Genomic DNA, 18,669 nt, shown 5'->3' on the forward strand with positions numbered 1-18,669 from the left:
TCTTGACAAACAAAGACTAACTCAATTTTCTGCTCTCACTCCAAGTAAGTGTCCGGGTTGCTGGTTCCATGGAAAGCGGGATTCTTGAACTTTAGACCTCCCAAAGGATCTCTAGGTTGGGGTATGTCTCGTCGACGTCTGCGCTGACTGCTGTGAGAAGAGGCGTGATTGTAGTACTCTCTTGTCTCATCATTTGGCCTTGGTTCCTCTTGGTTCTGCCTTTGATGCTGATTTGCTTCCGGGTTGACTTGGTTCAAGTGTAGAGCGCCAAGTCTTGCATCAAGGATTGTTGCAATAGCTTCTGTGACTGACTTCATGATTCTCCTTTCCAGGCGAGAGGTGGATGACTCTTCCTCTTCAGAAGTCACCATGGTACCTGAAAATAAAATAAAGATTCAACAAATAAATAGTTCCAAAAAACACGTAACTAGAAAACAGATCTGAAAAATATGAAAACGAATCCAAAAATTCCAAAATCAATTTTTAAAAATAATAGACTCCAAGGCGATTCAAATTCAATTGCTTTCGTAATTTTCGAACGAGTAAAACATTTTATAAAATTCTCGCAAGATGAATGAAAAATCTAGGAAAAACAGAAAGTGACGACTGAAATTTCAAAACCTGGTTGCAAAGTGGCTCTGATACCACATGATATAATCCTGTATGAGGATCTATTCCCAAGAACACACTTTTCAAGTTCATGAAGAGGAATGGACGGAATGATGATGAAGAATGGGTGGAAGATGCAGTGGAATGAAGGGGAGAACGGCGGCGAAGGTGTAGGGGGGTTGAATGCAGCGGATTTAAAGGGGAGAACGAAATGTACTTCTAAGAGAGATGGAGATCTCTTAGACTACAGAAATGAATATATCTTAGATATGACACACTAATAAATAAACAAGTTGAGAAGACACTACTCACTTCTCTGATCAAACAAGTAAGAAGAGAGATTTTTAATAAAATTTTTGATGAAAAACAAATGAGAACTACAAAGATTTTAAATAGAAGAAGGGGAACGAAGGAGAGAAGAGAATTAAAAGCCTAGGAAATCATGCAAGAGCTTTAACAAGGTCAAACTCATGCATAATGTCGAGGAAATTACAAAGCAATAAATGCAAGTTTGAATAAGAGAGAAAATATAGAAAATGGGCCAAGACAAAGAAATGGGCCTTGGACCACAAATTGGGTTGGCAAAGGGGGCTTTGGAAGTGCTACTTATGTCTCATTAAAAACCGTGTCAAGAAAACCCAATGGGACAAAACTTGACAAGGGAAAAAGAGTGCATAAGCAGCACTTAACCCTTTACCGAACACCTTGAGCTGTGAGCAACGTCTAAATGGTTTGAACTACATCTTCTTGCTTCTTGTCCAGCTCCTTGATTATTCCATTAATATCGTGGTTGAACCTCCTGGATTTTGTTCCTTTAAGAGGACCCATCGGAACGATCAGTGCCTCCTCCAATGCTTCCGCTGGTACAAGCTGCTCCTCCAATGCTTCCTCTGGTTCAAGCTGCTCCTCCATTGCTTCCTCTGGTTGAAGCTGCTCCTCATGTCCATGTTCTTTGGTCGAGCTTTCCATTGTCTCATCACCCCCCCCCACACATCCGACTTCAACAAAAGAGAAGAGTCGAGACAGCTGCCAGGAGCCCCGCATGCATCACGATCCAAGGGACCCTAAGCACGGCGTGGTCTATGCGATTTCTGAGGACACTGGGCATGATAAGCAGGCCTCAGAAACACGAGGGAAGTTATATTGTGACTTCCATATGATCGCGGGCCATTCCACGACTTAGTGCAAACATCTATCCAACTATCTATACGATATGTACTTGTCTGGACGACCTAACTCAGGGCGAGGTCTGAAGAATAATGATCCTTCGAACAGTGCGCCGAACGACGCACAACAAAATAACCCAGCACCGGCGGAAGGACTCCCGAGACCGCCAAAGCACCAAAAAAGACAGAAAATTGAGCGCGCGAACTCTTCAGCTTGGGGTCGTACCTCCATGATTATCGGTCAAACGGAAGAATGTAAAGATTCTGTCCGGGCCTTGAAAAAGCGAGCGCGTCAAATCTGTAGCGTTCAGGTGATCTCCGAAGAAGAACCTCTCAGCACTGACCCCATTATTTTCACGAATGAAGATGCTAAAGGGATTCATCATCCTCATAATGATCTCCTAGTGGTGGAAGTTTCGATGGGTGAATTTGACGTGGAGCGGGTTCTAGTCGATATCGGCAGCACGGTCAACGTCCTGTTCTGGCAGACGTTAGAAAAGATGGGCGTAACGCTAGAGGAATTCAAGCCAAAGCCCATAACGCTAACCGGGTATGACGGGATAGTCAAGATGTCAATGGGTGACGTGAAGCTGCAGGTTTGAGCCCGCGGAGTCACCCGCAAGACCAAATTCGTGGTCATAGATGCACCACCCATCTACAACGCCATTTTGGGCTCGCCCTGGATCTATTCGATGCAGGCAATCCCCTCTACCTATCACCTCTGCGTAAAAGTTCCAAATGCTACCGGAATTTACACGATTTACGGCGATCAAAAGATTGCCAGGACCTGCTCTGTTCTCGAGAAAAAGCAAAGGCGCAAAGCTAAAGCATAGCAATTACAGAGCGGGGATCACCTGGTCGATCCCCACAAATCGGAGAGGGATCTGCTAAAATCCACGGGATGCCAAATTATCCAGGTCAACATCGATGATACAGATCCCTCACGAACGGTTGGGATCGGGGCCGAGCTCAAAGATCGGATTAAGACTGAGCTGATTGCCTTCCTTAAATCCAGATCCTCGACGTTCGCATGGTCCACTAAAGATATGGTCGGAATCGATCCCTCGGTAACTTGTCATAAGCTAAACATTGATCCTACGTTCAAACCAGTTCGACAAAAGCGTCGACGCCTAGGACCGGATCAAGCAAAGGCAGTGCAAGACAAAGTCGAGCGACTGCTCAAAGCCGAAAAGATAATGGAAGTACAATACCCTGACTGGCTGGCGAACCCGGTGGTGGTCAAGAAGAAGAACGTCAAGTGGAGAGTCTGCGTCGATTTCACCGACCTTAACAAAGCCTTTCCCAAGGATTGCTTTCCCTTACCACATATTGATCGTTTCGTGGAAGCCACTGTGGGGAACCAGCTTCTCTCTTTCATGAACGCTATCAGGTAACATCGTTTGGGATTAAAAATGCGGGCGCCAATTACAATCGTCTGGTTAATATGATGTTCATTGACTTATTAGGACGGACGATGGAGGTCTATATTGACAACATACTGATCAAATCTCTGATCGCGGCAAACCCAAAACAAATTGAAGCAGTATTGGGACTCCCATCTCCGACCAATAAACAAGAAGTTCAGCGTCTGACAGGTTGCATAGCCGCTCTAAATCGGTTTATCGCCCGGTCTACTGACAAATGTCTTCCGTTCTACCAACTCCTCCGGGGAAACAAGGATTTTCACTGGGAGGACGATGGCGAAAACGCCTTTCGGCAACTGAAAGAATATCTGACTCGTCATCCGGTTACTCAACAAGCCGGAGGAGGGGGAGACATTACATCTCTACGTCTCTGTCTCCAGCTCGGCAATCAGTGGGGTGCTGGTCAGAGATGATCGCGGCGATCAACGGTCGATATTTTACACAAGCAAGGCACTTAACGACGCGGAAACACGTTATCCGACCTTGGAAAAGCTTGCTCTTGCTATAGTCGTTGCTGCTCGGAAACTTCGGTTTTATTTCCAGTCGCATTCCATCGTCGTCTTCACCGAACAACTGCTCTGAACTGTTCTTCATAGCCCTCTTCAGTCCGGACGAATTGGATAATGGGAAATCGAGCTAAGCGAGTATGATATTGAATATCGCTCTCGTCCGAGCCTAAAATCGCAAGTCTTGGCTGACTTCATCACAGAGCTATCCCCTGAGCTCGAGGAGGCCACGCCCAAGGAGGAACATTGGTCGTTTTTCGTCGATGGCTCTTCCTCCAGTCAAGGGTCCGGAGAATAAGCCCTACGCATCCGACTGATGAAGTCCTCGAGCAGGCTTTTAAGCTCAACTTCAGGGCGTCGAATAACGAAACCAAGTATGAAGCCATTTTGGCCGGACTGCAGTTGGCACCAGGACTCGGAGTAACTAGCATTCAAGTCTTCTGTGATTCGCAATTGGTAGTCAGCCAATTCAGCGGAGAATACGACGCTAAAAACGAGCGCATGGGAGCATATCGCCAACTACTCCAAACTTTATCAGGACAGTTCACCTTTTTCTCCTTGATTAAAGTTCTGAGGAGCAAAAACGCGTATGCAGATCCTCTCGCCGCCCTGGCAAATTTTTCGGACCCCGGCCTGCGATGAACCTTCCCGGTTGAATGCATTGAAACGCCTAGCATCGACATGGCAGGTATGCCTTTCTCTATCCGCGACGAAACGGTGCTGGTGGAAGTCGACGAGCCAGTTGAAGATTCGGCAGATGTTATGCAGCCTCCAGACAATTGGCAACTCGAGATCAAACTATACATCGCGGATGGCAAAGTCCCGGCAGACCGCTGGCAATCTTGGCGGTCAAAAGCCTGATGCACGCACTATGTTATGTTGCGAGACAACCTGTTCTGGCGAAGAGCTTCTGGAGTTCTGCTCACTTGCGTCTACCAAAAAGAGGCAGAATGTATAATGATGGAGGTTCACGAAGGTGAAGGCGGCAAAAATTCTGGCCAAATGATGGAGACCATCGTTTGGCCATTACTGGCCAATGATGGTCGCCGATTGCGAAGCTTTCTCGGCGAAGTGTGAACCGTGCCAACGCCACGGATCGATGAAGCACATTCAACCCGAATTGCTAAACACAGTCACGACATCATATCCATTCATGCGTTGGGCAGTAAACCTCATCATCCCACTACCACTTTCCAGATCAAAGCGCTTCCTTATGGTCATGACTGATTATTTTATTCCAGATCCCTGGATGTGACCAACTTCATTTGGAATAAAATCATTTGTCGCCACGGACTCCCGTATGAGATCGTCACCAACAATGGAACGCATTTCACTTCGCTGATCACCTGACGTTATCTGAATCCACAAACAAAACCATTATAGATGGACGGAGAAAAGGAGCTTGGGCGGTCAGCTGGACGGCGTGTTGAGGTCTTATCGGACTACTCCAAGGCGAGCTACGGGCAGTCTCCTTTCTCTTTGGCTTATGTGCCAACGCTTCGCCGCACCATGATGGTCGACAATTCCGATCTTAACGACGACGTGATGCTCGATTACATCGAATTCACCAAAAAACTGCGCGATCAAGCATTGGTCCGAATACAGAATTACCAAAATGCTACAGCCAAGTACTACAACAAGACTGTTCGTCAGCAGCGTTTCAGCGAAGGCGACCTGGTGTTGCGAGAAGTTTACGAGAATACCAAAAAGGTAAACGCCAGCAAACTCGGCGCTCGTTGGAAGGGGCCATACCTCGTCTTCAAAGCAGTTCGCCCCAGGGTTTACGAACTCCTAACCATGGATGGCACGCAGGTCCAAAACTCCTGAAATGCGGCTCATATTAAGCGTTACTATTACTAGATCGCCTACACACCTACAATAAGGAGGCTTCGGAAATCCGAACTCCAACTTAATATTATTTGTGTTATGAACTATGACTGGCTTGATCCCAATTTTGGGTACGTAGGCAGCCCCCAATCTTTTTGTTAAGATTTTGCGGGTACAGCTGGAAAAATAATGAAATTTCTTTAAAACCAAAAAAGAAATCTTATATGTCAAGTTGATTACATTCAACTCGGCACTTCGCCAATATAAAGAGTAATCTTTCTTTTTGGTACATCGCCATATAAAATAAAAATAAAAATGATGACAAAACAACAGTACGGAAAAATTTAAAGAATTGTCCGATGACTTGAGGGAAAGCCAGCCTCTTCGGATGTGCGAAATCACTAGCCTTCTGATCTTAGGGAGACGCCCTGCAGCGACATTGTCGTCCTGTGGTGAATTCAGTGCCCACGCCGACTCACAGGAATCACGTCGGCTCATCCATAGTCCATTCGTCAAGAAAAGCTCGCCAGGAATCACGTTCCCGCCTTAGTGCTTCCAGTTTTTCCATCGGCACCTCGCCGCCCTTGGCAGCCATCTCTTCCAGGAACGCGCATGGACCTTCTATGGTGTTGCTTTCAAGGAAGAAGTGATCCGTGGACTCCAAGTAAATGACATATCGTTGTAGTGTCTCCAAGCGAATCCTATAGGCAGTAACGTCTGTTATATGCGGGAAGCCCGGTTCCCCCAAGGGTTCGTAATCGCCTTTCGGTAGGACGGGTAAATTTGCCAGGGCGACCTGCTCTTTGCATCGTTTGCGATCGGCAAGGAGGCGGTCATACGCCAGTTCGCCAGATAGAAACTATCGGTGATTAGTTCGTCAAGGACTTTGATGGTTCCTTCTAGCCGGCAAAGCCAAAAATTGAGGTCGTACTTGCAGCGGAATGCCTTGATATACGAGCTCAACCTCCAGCAACGGGCTTGATACATGCGCAGCTCACTTTGCAAGAGATCTCCTTCCGGCTTTACGATAGCCAAACTGCTCCTAACAACCACAAAATCGCAGGATTGGGACAACATTGTCCCTTCCTCGGGGCAACATCCGTATCTTCCGGATCAAAAGCCGCTGATTCCGGCGGCGGTCAATTCACGGGCTCACTTCAACCTTGCAGATCGAGTCATTATCGGCATCATTCACACTTTGTTTTTCTGAAAATTGGATGTGGGCTAACCGCTGTGTCCCGAGAATTTCTGCACCAATCAGATTGTAGGAGCATGTTCGTTCTGTCCCGAGATTTTTTTCGCCACGCGCTGCGTCAACCGTGTCAGTATTTAATGTTGCGGTTGTGCCTCGAAAACGTAAGAGTTTCAAAAAAAATTAAAAAAAATTAAAAGTAAAAATAAAAAACTACTACGTGCATATACACATATATCTAATAGTTCGAAACCGAACTGATTTATCATCGACGTCCAAGCTAGATGAACGATTTGCGTCACAACGCATTAACTCTTAGTCGAGAGATAAGCCGAACCCATAGTATTTTTTTGTTTCCAAGTTCCGGTTTGGACGAATATTTAAGCCGAACCTATAGTCTTTTTTTGTTTCGCCGTCCGACTTCCGAGCTAGAACAAAAGAGATAAGCCGAAGTTCAACACTTCGCCCTCCACAAAAGCACATTTACGCTTGGTTTAAATTACCTAATAAGGATTACTTGGTGTAAGCTGGGAGACGTCCCGCCTCGTGTAAATTCCGAATAAAGATAAGACTTTATTGTGCAAAAGCAATTTTTCCAAACATGACAATTGTATTAATAATTTTAAAAAAAAATCTTTGGCTCAAATCGCCAATTACAAATATATAAGTTATCCCGCACTTGGGCAAGCCCCGCTGCAATCTTTCGAGTGTTTGTCCTGAGACGCTTCGGCGTGGGCCATAGCAGCTGAAATCCTGTCTTCTTCCACTCCTCAGGAATGGATTCCAGTGCTCTGATCCTTTTTTCAGCCTTGTTAAGACGGCTTATGGATCTTTTTCTCTTTGCTTTCAAGGTGACGATCTCGGCCTCCAGTTTAGCTATACGAGAAGCGATCTTACGCTCCTTCAGGCGGTGATAATAAAGCTTGTGGCATTGCTCCCGATGTGCGATTTCAATCTGCAAAGCAAAGATTTTCGTTTAGCGTTAACATTTTTTTTAAAAAAAGTAATAATACAAGCAGAGTGCGAGAACGTTACTTGGCGAACGAAAGCGTGAGCTGCAGCAGCTTCCACATGATCGGAACGTTTGTTCATATAGAACGGTTTGACATCAGAAGGCACAAATTCGACACTCAAGGAGAAACTCGGATCGCTTAGGGTTGAGTTCACCGAGTTATAACACTCATTGCAGTACGTGACTAAACACAGAGGCATAGCCGCCACCCTGCCAAGTCCAATTCCAATCAATAATCCTGGATGGGACTCGAGCAGCTTTAGTTTAGCGTTGGGTTGCTTGCTCCTCTGCACTCTGTGAATATATAAGGATGCCATCGATGAATATTATCACGAATCGAGCCAAATAATCATGGAAAATCTCATTCATTAAACGCATGAATGATGTTGGTGCATTGGTAAGTCCAAACGGCATTACCATGAACTCATACTGGCCATATCTTGTTTGAAAGGCAGTCTTCATCACATCTTGTTCTACAATCGAGATTTGATGGTAGCCGGAGGCTAAACCAATCTTCGAAAACCAACTTGCTGCTCTGAGTTGATCTAACAGGTCATCAATCCGTGGCAACGGATACTTTTCCTTGATGGTTATGTTATTGATTCCTCGGTAATCAATACACAAACGCATGCTTCCGTCCTTCTTCTTGACAAATAGCATTGGGGCTCCCCATGGCGATGAACTCGGTCGAATAAAACCCTTCTCCAACAAATCCTCTAACTGAGTCTTGAGTTCAGCCAACTCGGCTGGTGCCATGCGATACGGTGCTTTAGCAATCGGGGCAGCTTCGGGCTCAAGATTTATGGTAAAAGGATGGTTTCTTGGTGGAGGAAATCCTTCTAACGACCTGAATACGTCTTCATAGTCCTTGACTACTTCGATGGCCTCCACTCCCTTGTCTTCCTTGTCATCTCCTCCCATGGCGGTAAGAGTGACTAGGTAAATATTCTCTTTATCGAACGATCTTCCAATCCTTATTGTCGATGCGAAGTATGCCATCTTACTTGGGCTAATTCCGTTGAAAACTTGAGGTGTCCTTCCTCCATTTTCAAATATAGCATCGAACCTCTCCAACTGCATCACTAGAGGATTCACCGGGAGGTTGTATCCTGCAAGACTATCGACACTTCCTTTAACAATCTTCTTGTCTTCAGAGGCGGTTGATTACCAGCGGTGTAGACGTTGATGTTCACTTCCTCTTCTTCACACAAATCTCTGAACTTGTCGGCCACTTCAGGAGTCACAAAACTATTGGACGCTCCCGAATCGAACAATACATGTGTGGGGTTACCACCAACAAGTAATGTTCCTAAATGGAAGGCAAATATAAAAATGCAATGCAAAAGCTAATCACACAAACACACAAACAATCACAAGAGAGTTAGAACCCAATCAAACCTGTTATAGGGCCTTTCGTAGGCTTTGGAGGTTTGGGTGGCTCTACTCCTAAAGCAAAAACATTTGCTGGGATTGCTTGCTTCTTTGCTGGGGGTTCCTTCGCTTGCTGCACTGGCTGGGCACGGTTCACAGTTTGGGCGTTCAGTTTGGGCGTTCAGTTTGGTCGACTTCGATGGATATGAGGTCGCATAGTGTCCCATCTCGCCATAGTAGAAACATGTGACGGACGAAAGACTGGTATTCTTAATTTCCACAACGGTTGGACAAGCTCGAGCAAAATGCCCAAGTTGACCACACACATAGCATCCCCTAGGATCCATGTTGCTCACTGTACGTCCTTCTTGGTTGACAGTCATATTGACCTTACCATGGCTTGCGCTCCAGTTTCGTTCTGCAAATTGATTCACCTTCCGAAGATTCACAACCTTATTCTGCTGCACTGGTTCCTTCTTTTTCTCTCGGGCCATAATCTCTTTTTCCATCTCAATGGCCTCCTCAACACTCACCGCTCTCTCTTCCACTTCTGTGACGCTTCTGTATGTCACAGCGTGCAACATTCCCTTTATATCTGGCCTGATTCCGTTAAAGAATCTACGAGCCATAGCTAACTCATCATCATTGCCTTGGTACAAATATCTCCGAATTCTGGTAAAACTCTTCTGTAGGCTCGAACACTCAGATCACCTTGTTCCACTCACAAGAAATGATTCTCTAGTCGATCGCGTGACTCTGGTGGAAAGTACTTCTGCTCAAACTCTCTCCTGAATATCTCCCATGATATAGACTAGTATCGATAGCGAGGAACTACGATATCCTACCATGCACGAGCATCCTCTTCTAAGAAGTTGGCTGTGATTGGTCTTCTAAACTCCTCCGGACATCTTCACATTTCAAAGTTAGTTTCCAATTCTCTTATCCATGCATCTGCTAAGACCGTGTTATGATCTCCTAGGTTCCTCATCATCATTACCAATTTTAGAAAGTGGTCTGATGGAGTTTCTGCTGACCGATTTCCTTGGTTTTGCTGCTGTTGCTGGATCATGTGATTCAAAAGATCTTGAATCATCTTAAGTGTCTGTTGAGTCTCTGGTACGCTCGGCTCACTCGGGCCTCCTCCACGAACTTGGTCACCCCTTGGCATATTCTGGTTCGGATTGGCAGCGAACTGACCAATCGGTGAAAATCCTGGTGCTGGCTGGTACATATTCTCAGGCGTACTGTACCGAGTAGAACTTGATGGTGTGTATCTCGGCGTTGCGACGGGTACATCCCATTCAGGCATTTACATATTCGGTTCGAATATGCCTGGAAACGATTCCTCCCCTTGTTCATCTTCAAAATACGGACCCCATTCCTCTGGACCAAACTGTTGACTTGAACCCCTCCTTGCGTCCGGCGAAAAGTGCATCGATCTAGACCTTTCGGATCCTTGACCAGACATCTGCATCCATCGATCTAGACCTTTCAGATCCTATCGTTCACCACACCCTCTAGTTCCCTTTAGGGTTACCTGCAACACAAATTATTATCATAAGTAACCTAAGATTACTTAGTGCGCTCAGGGTTCCTGCACAGAAATTATCCCCAACCCCAAACCCCAATAACATACGACATGCAAGCAAGCAAAGCAATCAACAAACAATCAAAGCAATCAAATAAACAATTAGAGATAGCATGCGGAAGATAATGAGCTAAGAAAATTAATCTAGCAAGCAATCATAACAACATGCAACAACAAGCAACACAAACTTGAATGGAAACAAAGAGTTTTAAACAAGTTTTAATTTATGGGTCCGGTATGCTTCCTTTCCTTAACACCCCTTTGAACAACCGCGTTGCAACCACAAAGGCATGCAACCGGACTTCATTTAGAGCCACACCGTCGTGGAGACACCTTCGGCCAGGGTAGCGAGCCCAGTAACCTCCAAGCTCTTTGTAACCAACCCTACAAACACACGAACATGGGTTGCATGTCGCGGCTGCATGTGGTACATAATAGAAAGGACAGCAATACCCCAGTCTTACTACGCCAGCCGGACTTTGTCGCAGACTAAAACGCATTAAGACTTCACCAAGGTTGATATTTGAGTTCTTATGGTTTTTAAGCTCATAATTTTACAAGTATCAAAACTAGTTATCACCCTTGTTACTAGAACATTTCGAACTAGTAACTGGTATAACCTCACAGCACATGCATTTAAACAAGAAAATCACAAAAGAAATTCAAGTAAAAATGCAACTAAATGCTCATGCAAACCGTTCACTAGATGGATGTCTTTAATCCCCATCTAGTCTGGTGAAATATGTGCCTGAACTCACAGAAAACCGGGCGATCTCTTGTAAGGAGTGGTCGGACTTTCTTGTTGAAGCTCCTTCACGGCACACTTGAATCCCCTCCTTTGTTGAAATTGATTTCCTTCTCGATTCAACACCTTGCAATGGTCGATAGTCTTGGCTTGCTTCTTCTCTCCTTCACTCTCTCTCCCTTGCGGCAACACTTCTCTCCTTTCTCTCTTCTTTCTCTCTTCCTCTCCTTTCTATCTTTCTCTTCTTTTCTCTTATGATTTTTTTTTGCGAAATGAGAAAGGATGGAGGTCCTTATATAGAGAAAGTGGGCAGCATAATGGCCCAATGCATGCTAGGCGAGTGCTCAACTTCAAAGCCACCATAATGCATGTGTGTACACTTATTAAGTGAGCACAACACTTGTCCAAGGGAATCTTCTTTTGTCTCCCACTCACTTCTCGCATGAAGGATGATTGGCCACTTTTAGAAAGTAGAAATGATGATGCTTCCCACTTAGTGTTGCATGAATCGAGATTGGCTACTTTCAAAAGAGAAATTTATTTTGTCTCCCACTAAGTTGCATGCATTCTCATTGGCCAATTTTGATAAAACAAAATTTCCTTAATTTCCGGAATTTTGTCGGATCGGCCGGTCGTCCCTTGGTCGGTCGTCGTTCCTCTCTCAGCACACTCGATCCTTCTCGACAACTCTTGGTACTTTCTCGGACATCCTCGGTAACACTCGGATCGTACCGTCTTTCTCGGTACTTCCCGCGTACGCAGTTCCCGCGTAAACTGCCAACTCCCGATCGGTCTTAAGGTCTTGAACGCACATCCAGCACTTCGGTTTGGCTCGGCCATCTTCCGACTCACAAATTTTTCCTTGGACTTCCTTCGGTCCTTCTTCTTTATTTTTCTTTCCCTTCTTTTCTATGTCTTTTCTGGGCCATTTCTTCGAATTCTTTTTTTGGGATTTCTGCCCTTAGTGAGGGTCACTACAAAGCCCTTACCTTGTCTAGGCGACTTTGAGCTTTCTTTGCGGTCCCTTCGACTTTGTTCAACCGGTCTTGGTGAAGTCGAGTTGTTTCTGAGTCAAACTTCCTCTCCAGATCGCTAAGCTCCCGTTGCAGCTTGGACTTCTCCTCCTCGAAAAACCTCTCCTTGGAATCCAGCTCGGTGATTCTCTCCTCAAAACGTCTATTGACCTCTTTTGTGTCATCAATTGTGCTTTCCAACTCTTTGATCTTCTCCTCTTTGAGCTTATCCGCAGCTCGGATTTGTTCCAGGCATTCCTTCGCTTTTCTGAATTCGGATTTCGAGGCCGACATCGACTTAACCAGTTTGTCGTATACCAGAGCTAACGAGCTGGCGTAAGCGGCAGTCTGTACATCCACGTGGGTCAAGCAATCAGAGGAAAAAATATAAAAATACAATCTCAAAACTTAAAGGGCGGATTGTACCTTAAGCGCAGACTGGGCGACCTTGAGGAAATGTTCTGGGAATTCAAGCTTGTCCACCGGTGGAAGCATAGCTCGAGACAAGTTGAGGTTCCTACAAAGCTCGTCGGCATCTGCCTAGTTGCACACTAGAGGGGCCTCATCGAAATAGTCGAAGACGAACTTGTCAGATCGCTTGCTTGCTCGCTTAATTAGGAAGCGATCGCAGGATTCGAGCTCGGCCTCATCCACAAAACGCTTCTGGCTCCCTTTCTTTTTCTTCTTCTTTCCCCCGTTGCTCGGTTCATGGGCACCTTGTTCGGGTACAGATGGTTCGGTCTGTTCGACTTGCGTCGGACCATCTTCAGTCACATCGCTTGGAAGTGGAACAGAGAGCAAAGCATCCTCTCGATTGGAGTCGTCGATAACCAGGTCATCATTGAACTGTTCGATTTCAACAAACTCATCTTCTGTCTGTTCCGGGTCGAGGTCAATGGTCTCACGTTCGGCATTTGGGTCGATGGATTGAATCCCACTGAAATCAACGATTACTGTTGTGGCGGTGCCGAACGATTGGCCCAGCTCCTCAGTGAAACTAACGAAATTGGTTCTCGCCTTGACCATGGCTTCTTCTACCCGGGGTCGAGTTATGCAATCCCATCTGCGGTCATCTCCGGCGAACAGCGCGTCCTTGACTAGTTGAAATTTGGCTGCTAGTCTCCTTGCTGAATTAGGACGATCTGCAAAACCAATAGAAAAATCAAATCAGGTCAAAAACTGGGTATCCGATCTGAAAAATCAACGAACGATTCAATATCGGGCGAACTGTTCCACATTCTTCGCCTGCCGCACTTTGGATTTTCAAAGGAACATTCATCAACACAGACGAAGAAATACCGAGCAGCCCACTTCTTAAAATTGCTAACCTTTTGACCAGGAAGGAAGTTGTGAGCCGGTTTTATGTTAATAATCCAGGTGGCACTCCCTTGCAAAATTTTGAAATTCGCTAGTTGTTCGAAACATTCGACGCTGACATAGACCCCAACTTCGACCGCAATGGTGAGAGTTGTAACGAAATTGCAGATACTGCCAGGTGCGAGCTAGCAGATCGGAATCTTGTGGCGATGGGTATACCGGGTCAGCAGACTCAGAAGAGGAAACCACAGGCGACATTGGATAAAGTAACTTTCCTATAGATAAATGAACCCTTTGGGTGGATTCCATGGGCGCTGGTGTTCTTCAGGTATGATGATGTAAACCCCGCAATTGCTAAGGCCGCAAGAAATCAACATTTCGCGAACAGATTCAGTGTCGCTTTGTATCTTTTCGCCCCCAATTTCGTCTTTATGGTCCAAGCTCGGAGGAATACTTTCTATCATAACCCCGTGTGCTACAATTCTAGATTCTTCCTCGGTCAAATCGTCTGACGGCAGATCAGATGTAGCTGCAGTATTGTCGCGATTCCTACGGGGTGTTACGCTGGCTGAGAACATAGTTTGTGAAGCGCTAGCTCCATGAGATCTGGAACTTGAAGGTAGTTCGGTACCCCTATCCGACCTGACAACCCTTTCGATCCTTTCCAAGCTGACCGATCTGAGAGATCTTTGCTTGGAATTGCGACGGATCCGTTGATCACTTTCGGTACCAGACGATGAAGCGGAAGTCGAGATGCTGGCCACAGCAGGGTGCCGAAGAGTGTGGAAGAGTTTGAAGGATCTAAGAAAATAAATTAAAAACAAAAGAATAAACAAGCAGCGAGGAGAGAGAATAGAGCAAATACCTTCTGAAGTTTGGCGAAAAGTAAAAATGAGGAGGAAGGCAGAGTAATTATAGAAGCGGATGGGCGGTAACCCTATGCGTTGTCATTATGACCTACGCGACGTTTCGGCTCCCGACCTGACCGACGCGACGTATATGACACGTGTCAAATCGACAACAGATAATGAAGAGACACGGATTTTCAGGTAAAATGGATACGATTTCCATATAGTTTAGACCGGATATTCCCTTTCCAAAGCTCTATTATTCGCATTAACATTCGAATACTCCGAACTGGGGGGACTAATTGTTGGTGCGGAAATTGGCACCCCCAACATACCGATCTAAACTAATAAGTAAACCGGTTATTGGAACCGGGGGTTCAGCTCAGAGTTGGACCCAGCCTTCGAATGAAGGCCCAATAGTGTCAAAAATCCCAGCTCGGGAGCCAGGAACCGACTACCCAGATCGCCCGACGGCCGACCTAACAAGGAACAAGAAACTTTCCTAATCTTGATCCAATTCATTAGGAAAGTAGCTATATTCTGTAATCTAGAGAACCATATAAATAATGGACATCTCCCATCTTGTAGAGACATCTAATAATCAATACAAAAACTCTAATTCTTCATTGTTCTTGAGAGAAACCCTAACTTATTCCTCAAGAGATTTCAATTCTTTTTGTTCTTTAAGCTTTAATCGAGTTTCTTTGAGAGAGTTCTTTATTGAATTTGTTTTTTCCTTCAAGCAAATTCATTGTGTGGAACCTAGTTTCTACAAGGATGCTACTGCTTTACCAATTAAACATAAAACCCCTCTCTCACTCTTTATTTTTCATTCTCAATTCTCATTGTTTTTTTTTTAATTTAGTATTTTCAGTCACATTCATAATTTTCATTAGTATTTTACAATATATGTAAGCCTTGAGGGGCATGAGACTCACATCTCCTAGAGAGTTAAAATAAACCTCAGTAATTATTTTTACGATCACATTCAAACAAATTGTTCAAATATCTTATGAGTGTGTAATTTGATAAAGATTAATTATAGAATTGGGCATTTTTTTTTCAGAATCTTATGGATTTAGGACTTATTGTCCAGACTTGCAGAAAGAGGTATTTTTATTCAGTAAAAATTACTAAATTGCCCATATTCAATAAACGCTCAACTATCCCTCTTTCTTCCTCTCTCATTCTCTCTCTCTCCTCGCCGTGAGTCTGTTTTTTTCTTCTTCTGATCTTAAATGATTAAATCTGTTCTGATTTTTCTGTTTTCTTTTCTTCTGATTCTTAAATCTTTCTGAGATGGTGTTGTGGTGGAGAAATACAAACTAACGATGGTTTGTATTTCTGGTTATGAGGAGAGATCTAGGGAATGAGATGATAGCAATAATAAGATTGGTTATCTAAATTTGGTAAAAATTTTGATGATAAGAAAGAATGATTAAATCGATTAATATTTGTGAATGAACCCCTTGGGTTCTCTAGATAGTATCTCCTTAGGGTTTAGCTTCTTTTATCCAAAGCAAAATAGATTTAATCCATTGAAATTATCTGATTGAAAAGTGTGTTGGCAATAAAGGGTTTGTGTTTCGGAGGCCAAGGATTGGATTTTAAAGTCATAGAGATGGTGTTGATGGAGCACAATTGTGAGAACGAAGAAGCACAATGGAACCAAGCCATGGTTTTTGGTTGGTAGATCGGAACGAAGAAGAAGATAGGGATATAAGTGTCTTTTACCCTGAACCAAAAATACCTAAAACTGAAAGTCTGGACAATAGTACCTGATTTAAAAGATTTAGCCCAACAAAGGCCTTAATCTGTAAATATCCCAATTTGATAATCTCTCAGCCTCATAAACACCCCCTATGGTACTAGACTCTTGATGTGAATAACAAAGTGGCACCTGTAGAACGTTAGGACTCATTTTTCAAAAAAAAAATAAGATTTAGTCGTGTCAATAATAAATATGAAAAATTACTTTAAAAGTTCGAGCTGTATATATGGTGGATGTACATGCTAAAATTCAGGTATATTAGTCAACCAAAAACAATAAGGGTTTTAATGGTGACTACGGTCGGGGCGGCCAAATCCGTCAGCGGTTTAGACTACTCCAAAAATAGGGTGGTCAGCAGACCGCTGCAGACCAACTCTATTTGTACACAAAAATGGTTTGCAGTTGGTGCTAGCGGTTTTCTTTCTATTATCATTAGACCACACCGCTGTAGACTGTATTTGATGAATGGTGAATAAAAACGGTCTAATCCGCTGATGAATTTGTCCACCTTGACCGCTGCAACCATTCACACCCTAAATTTGTATAACTAGGAGTAGACATAAAATACATGTAGAATTGTAGATTATCGTTTAATTATGACTAGACATTTTAAACTTTCTCACAACTTTCAAAATATCAACTTCATCTCCTTAAATTACTGAGAAATCCAAAGATACAAAATTTTGTACAAATTTCTAAAAATTGTTGTTGTGTAAACCCATATTGTAATGATGAAGTTGTGATATATTGACCTTTTTAAAATGATTAGTTTTAATCTTTGACATATATTCTAGATAATATAGGAACTACTCGTCCCAATTATTCAAAGGTCAAAGTTCAAACTTAGCTTATCCAAATTCTAAATTCAAATATTATACGTTAGAAAGTTGAAACTATCAAAATAGCATTACACCAACAATTACCAACTTTAAAGAAACCCCACGAGTTGATTATAATAATTTCCAAAGTTTTATTGTAGATCCTTCTTTTCTCTGAAATTTACCTTTTTAATTTTCAAAAATTAAAGGTTTTGATTTTTGATTTTTTTTCTTGTTCACTTACATTTTACACTTTTCTTTTTTTCTCATTGTCTTCCCTTTTAATGTTAGATTAGTTCTCCCGCTATCTCCTGCAAACGCAGCATTTGCGGGTGGTAGCGATTGGTACCAATCACACTAACCGCTCTCAATCGCTCTCAACCACTAAATTCTAAAAACTGCTTTCCGCAAGCGTTTGCGGTTGTGGACGATTGCGTTTGGATTTTTTTTTAGAAAAAACTTGAAACAAATCAATGATAATAAAATATTATTTTATATATCTTTTAACTAACTATTTTATTCATTAAAGATAGTAGAAAATGAAGTAATGATACAATTGAGAATATTAAAAAATAAACAATTTGAAGAAAATAAGATTTCAATTAATAATAACTCGGAAAACTTGATGTAAATTTAATGGCACATCGCACGTAAGTTCAAAAAAATCTAAATAAATATAATATTTCATCAGAAATTTAAGAAAATAAGATTAATTGTGAAAAATATAAAAACAAATCAAGAGTGACTCTTCTCAACTCTCGTTTGAACATTACTACCGATACAAATACTGCCCCATAAAACCTATTGAGTGTGTGAGATATAAGAAAGAAGATCTACGATCTAAAACATATCTTTTGTCATTTATCAAATTACTGAATTAAAATTTTGGTAAAAAGACAAATACATAAAATATTAAGTATTTCAATATGAAATTTATTTATTTTTTAAATAATTATTTTAATATTTTTTATTGAATTTTAATTATAAATCAAGTTTAATAAAAATTTTGATATTTTTAAACATTTATAGACTCAAACGTACCCATTGCAATTACCCGCTTTCGCAATCTCACGCAACGACAATCTCAAACGCTGCGGTTGAACCAGTCAGCCCTTAGTCCTCGATTCTCTACGCGTTTCAGCGTTAAGTCTTCTTCGTCTGCTCGCTCGCCGATATAAAATCTCCGAGATCTTCTCCGTACAATCGAATCGGATTCGCGTCGTTTTTTTATTTTTGGAGGGGGAGATTTAAAAAAAAAAGAGAAAAAAATGGCGCAGCAATCGTTGATCTACAGTTTCGTGGCTCGAGGTAAGGTAATCCTCGTTGAGTTCACCGATTTCAAAGGCAATTTCACATCCATCGCTGCTCAGTGCCTTCAGAAGCTTCCTTCTTCCCACAACGAGTTTACCTACAACTGCGATGGTCATACCTTCAATTACCTCGTCGAAAATGGATTCAGTAA

General features: G+C 43.1%; 2 protein-coding genes across 2 annotated transcripts in view; one reads left to right on the forward strand and one right to left on the reverse strand.

Annotated features, from left to right (window-relative positions):
• Window positions 8,001–9,736, reverse strand: LOC109125385. Its single transcript, XM_019226977.1, has 3 exons — window positions 9,215–9,736; window positions 8,905–9,082; window positions 8,001–8,845 (listed from the first exon to the last, which is right to left on the reverse strand). The coding sequence occupies exons 1-3, from the start codon at window positions 9,734–9,736 to the stop codon at window positions 8,001–8,003; spliced, it is 1,545 nt and encodes a 514-aa protein (XP_019082522.1).
• Window positions 18,375–18,669, forward strand: part of LOC104700142 (vesicle-associated membrane protein 722-like) — a 3,202-nt gene continuing 2,907 nt past the window's right edge. Inside the window, exon 1 of the mRNA XM_010415611.2 lies at window positions 18,375–18,665. Within this exon, the coding sequence (XP_010413913.1) occupies window positions 18,476–18,665 (190 nt within the window). The 5' untranslated portion in view covers window positions 18,375–18,475. The remainder of the gene's footprint in view (window positions 18,666–18,669) is intronic.

The sequence above is a fragment of the Camelina sativa genome, chromosome 7, assembly GCF_000633955.1.
Source record: "Camelina sativa cultivar DH55 chromosome 7, Cs, whole genome shotgun sequence".
Classification (NCBI taxonomy): domain Eukaryota; kingdom Viridiplantae; phylum Streptophyta; class Magnoliopsida; order Brassicales; family Brassicaceae; genus Camelina; species Camelina sativa.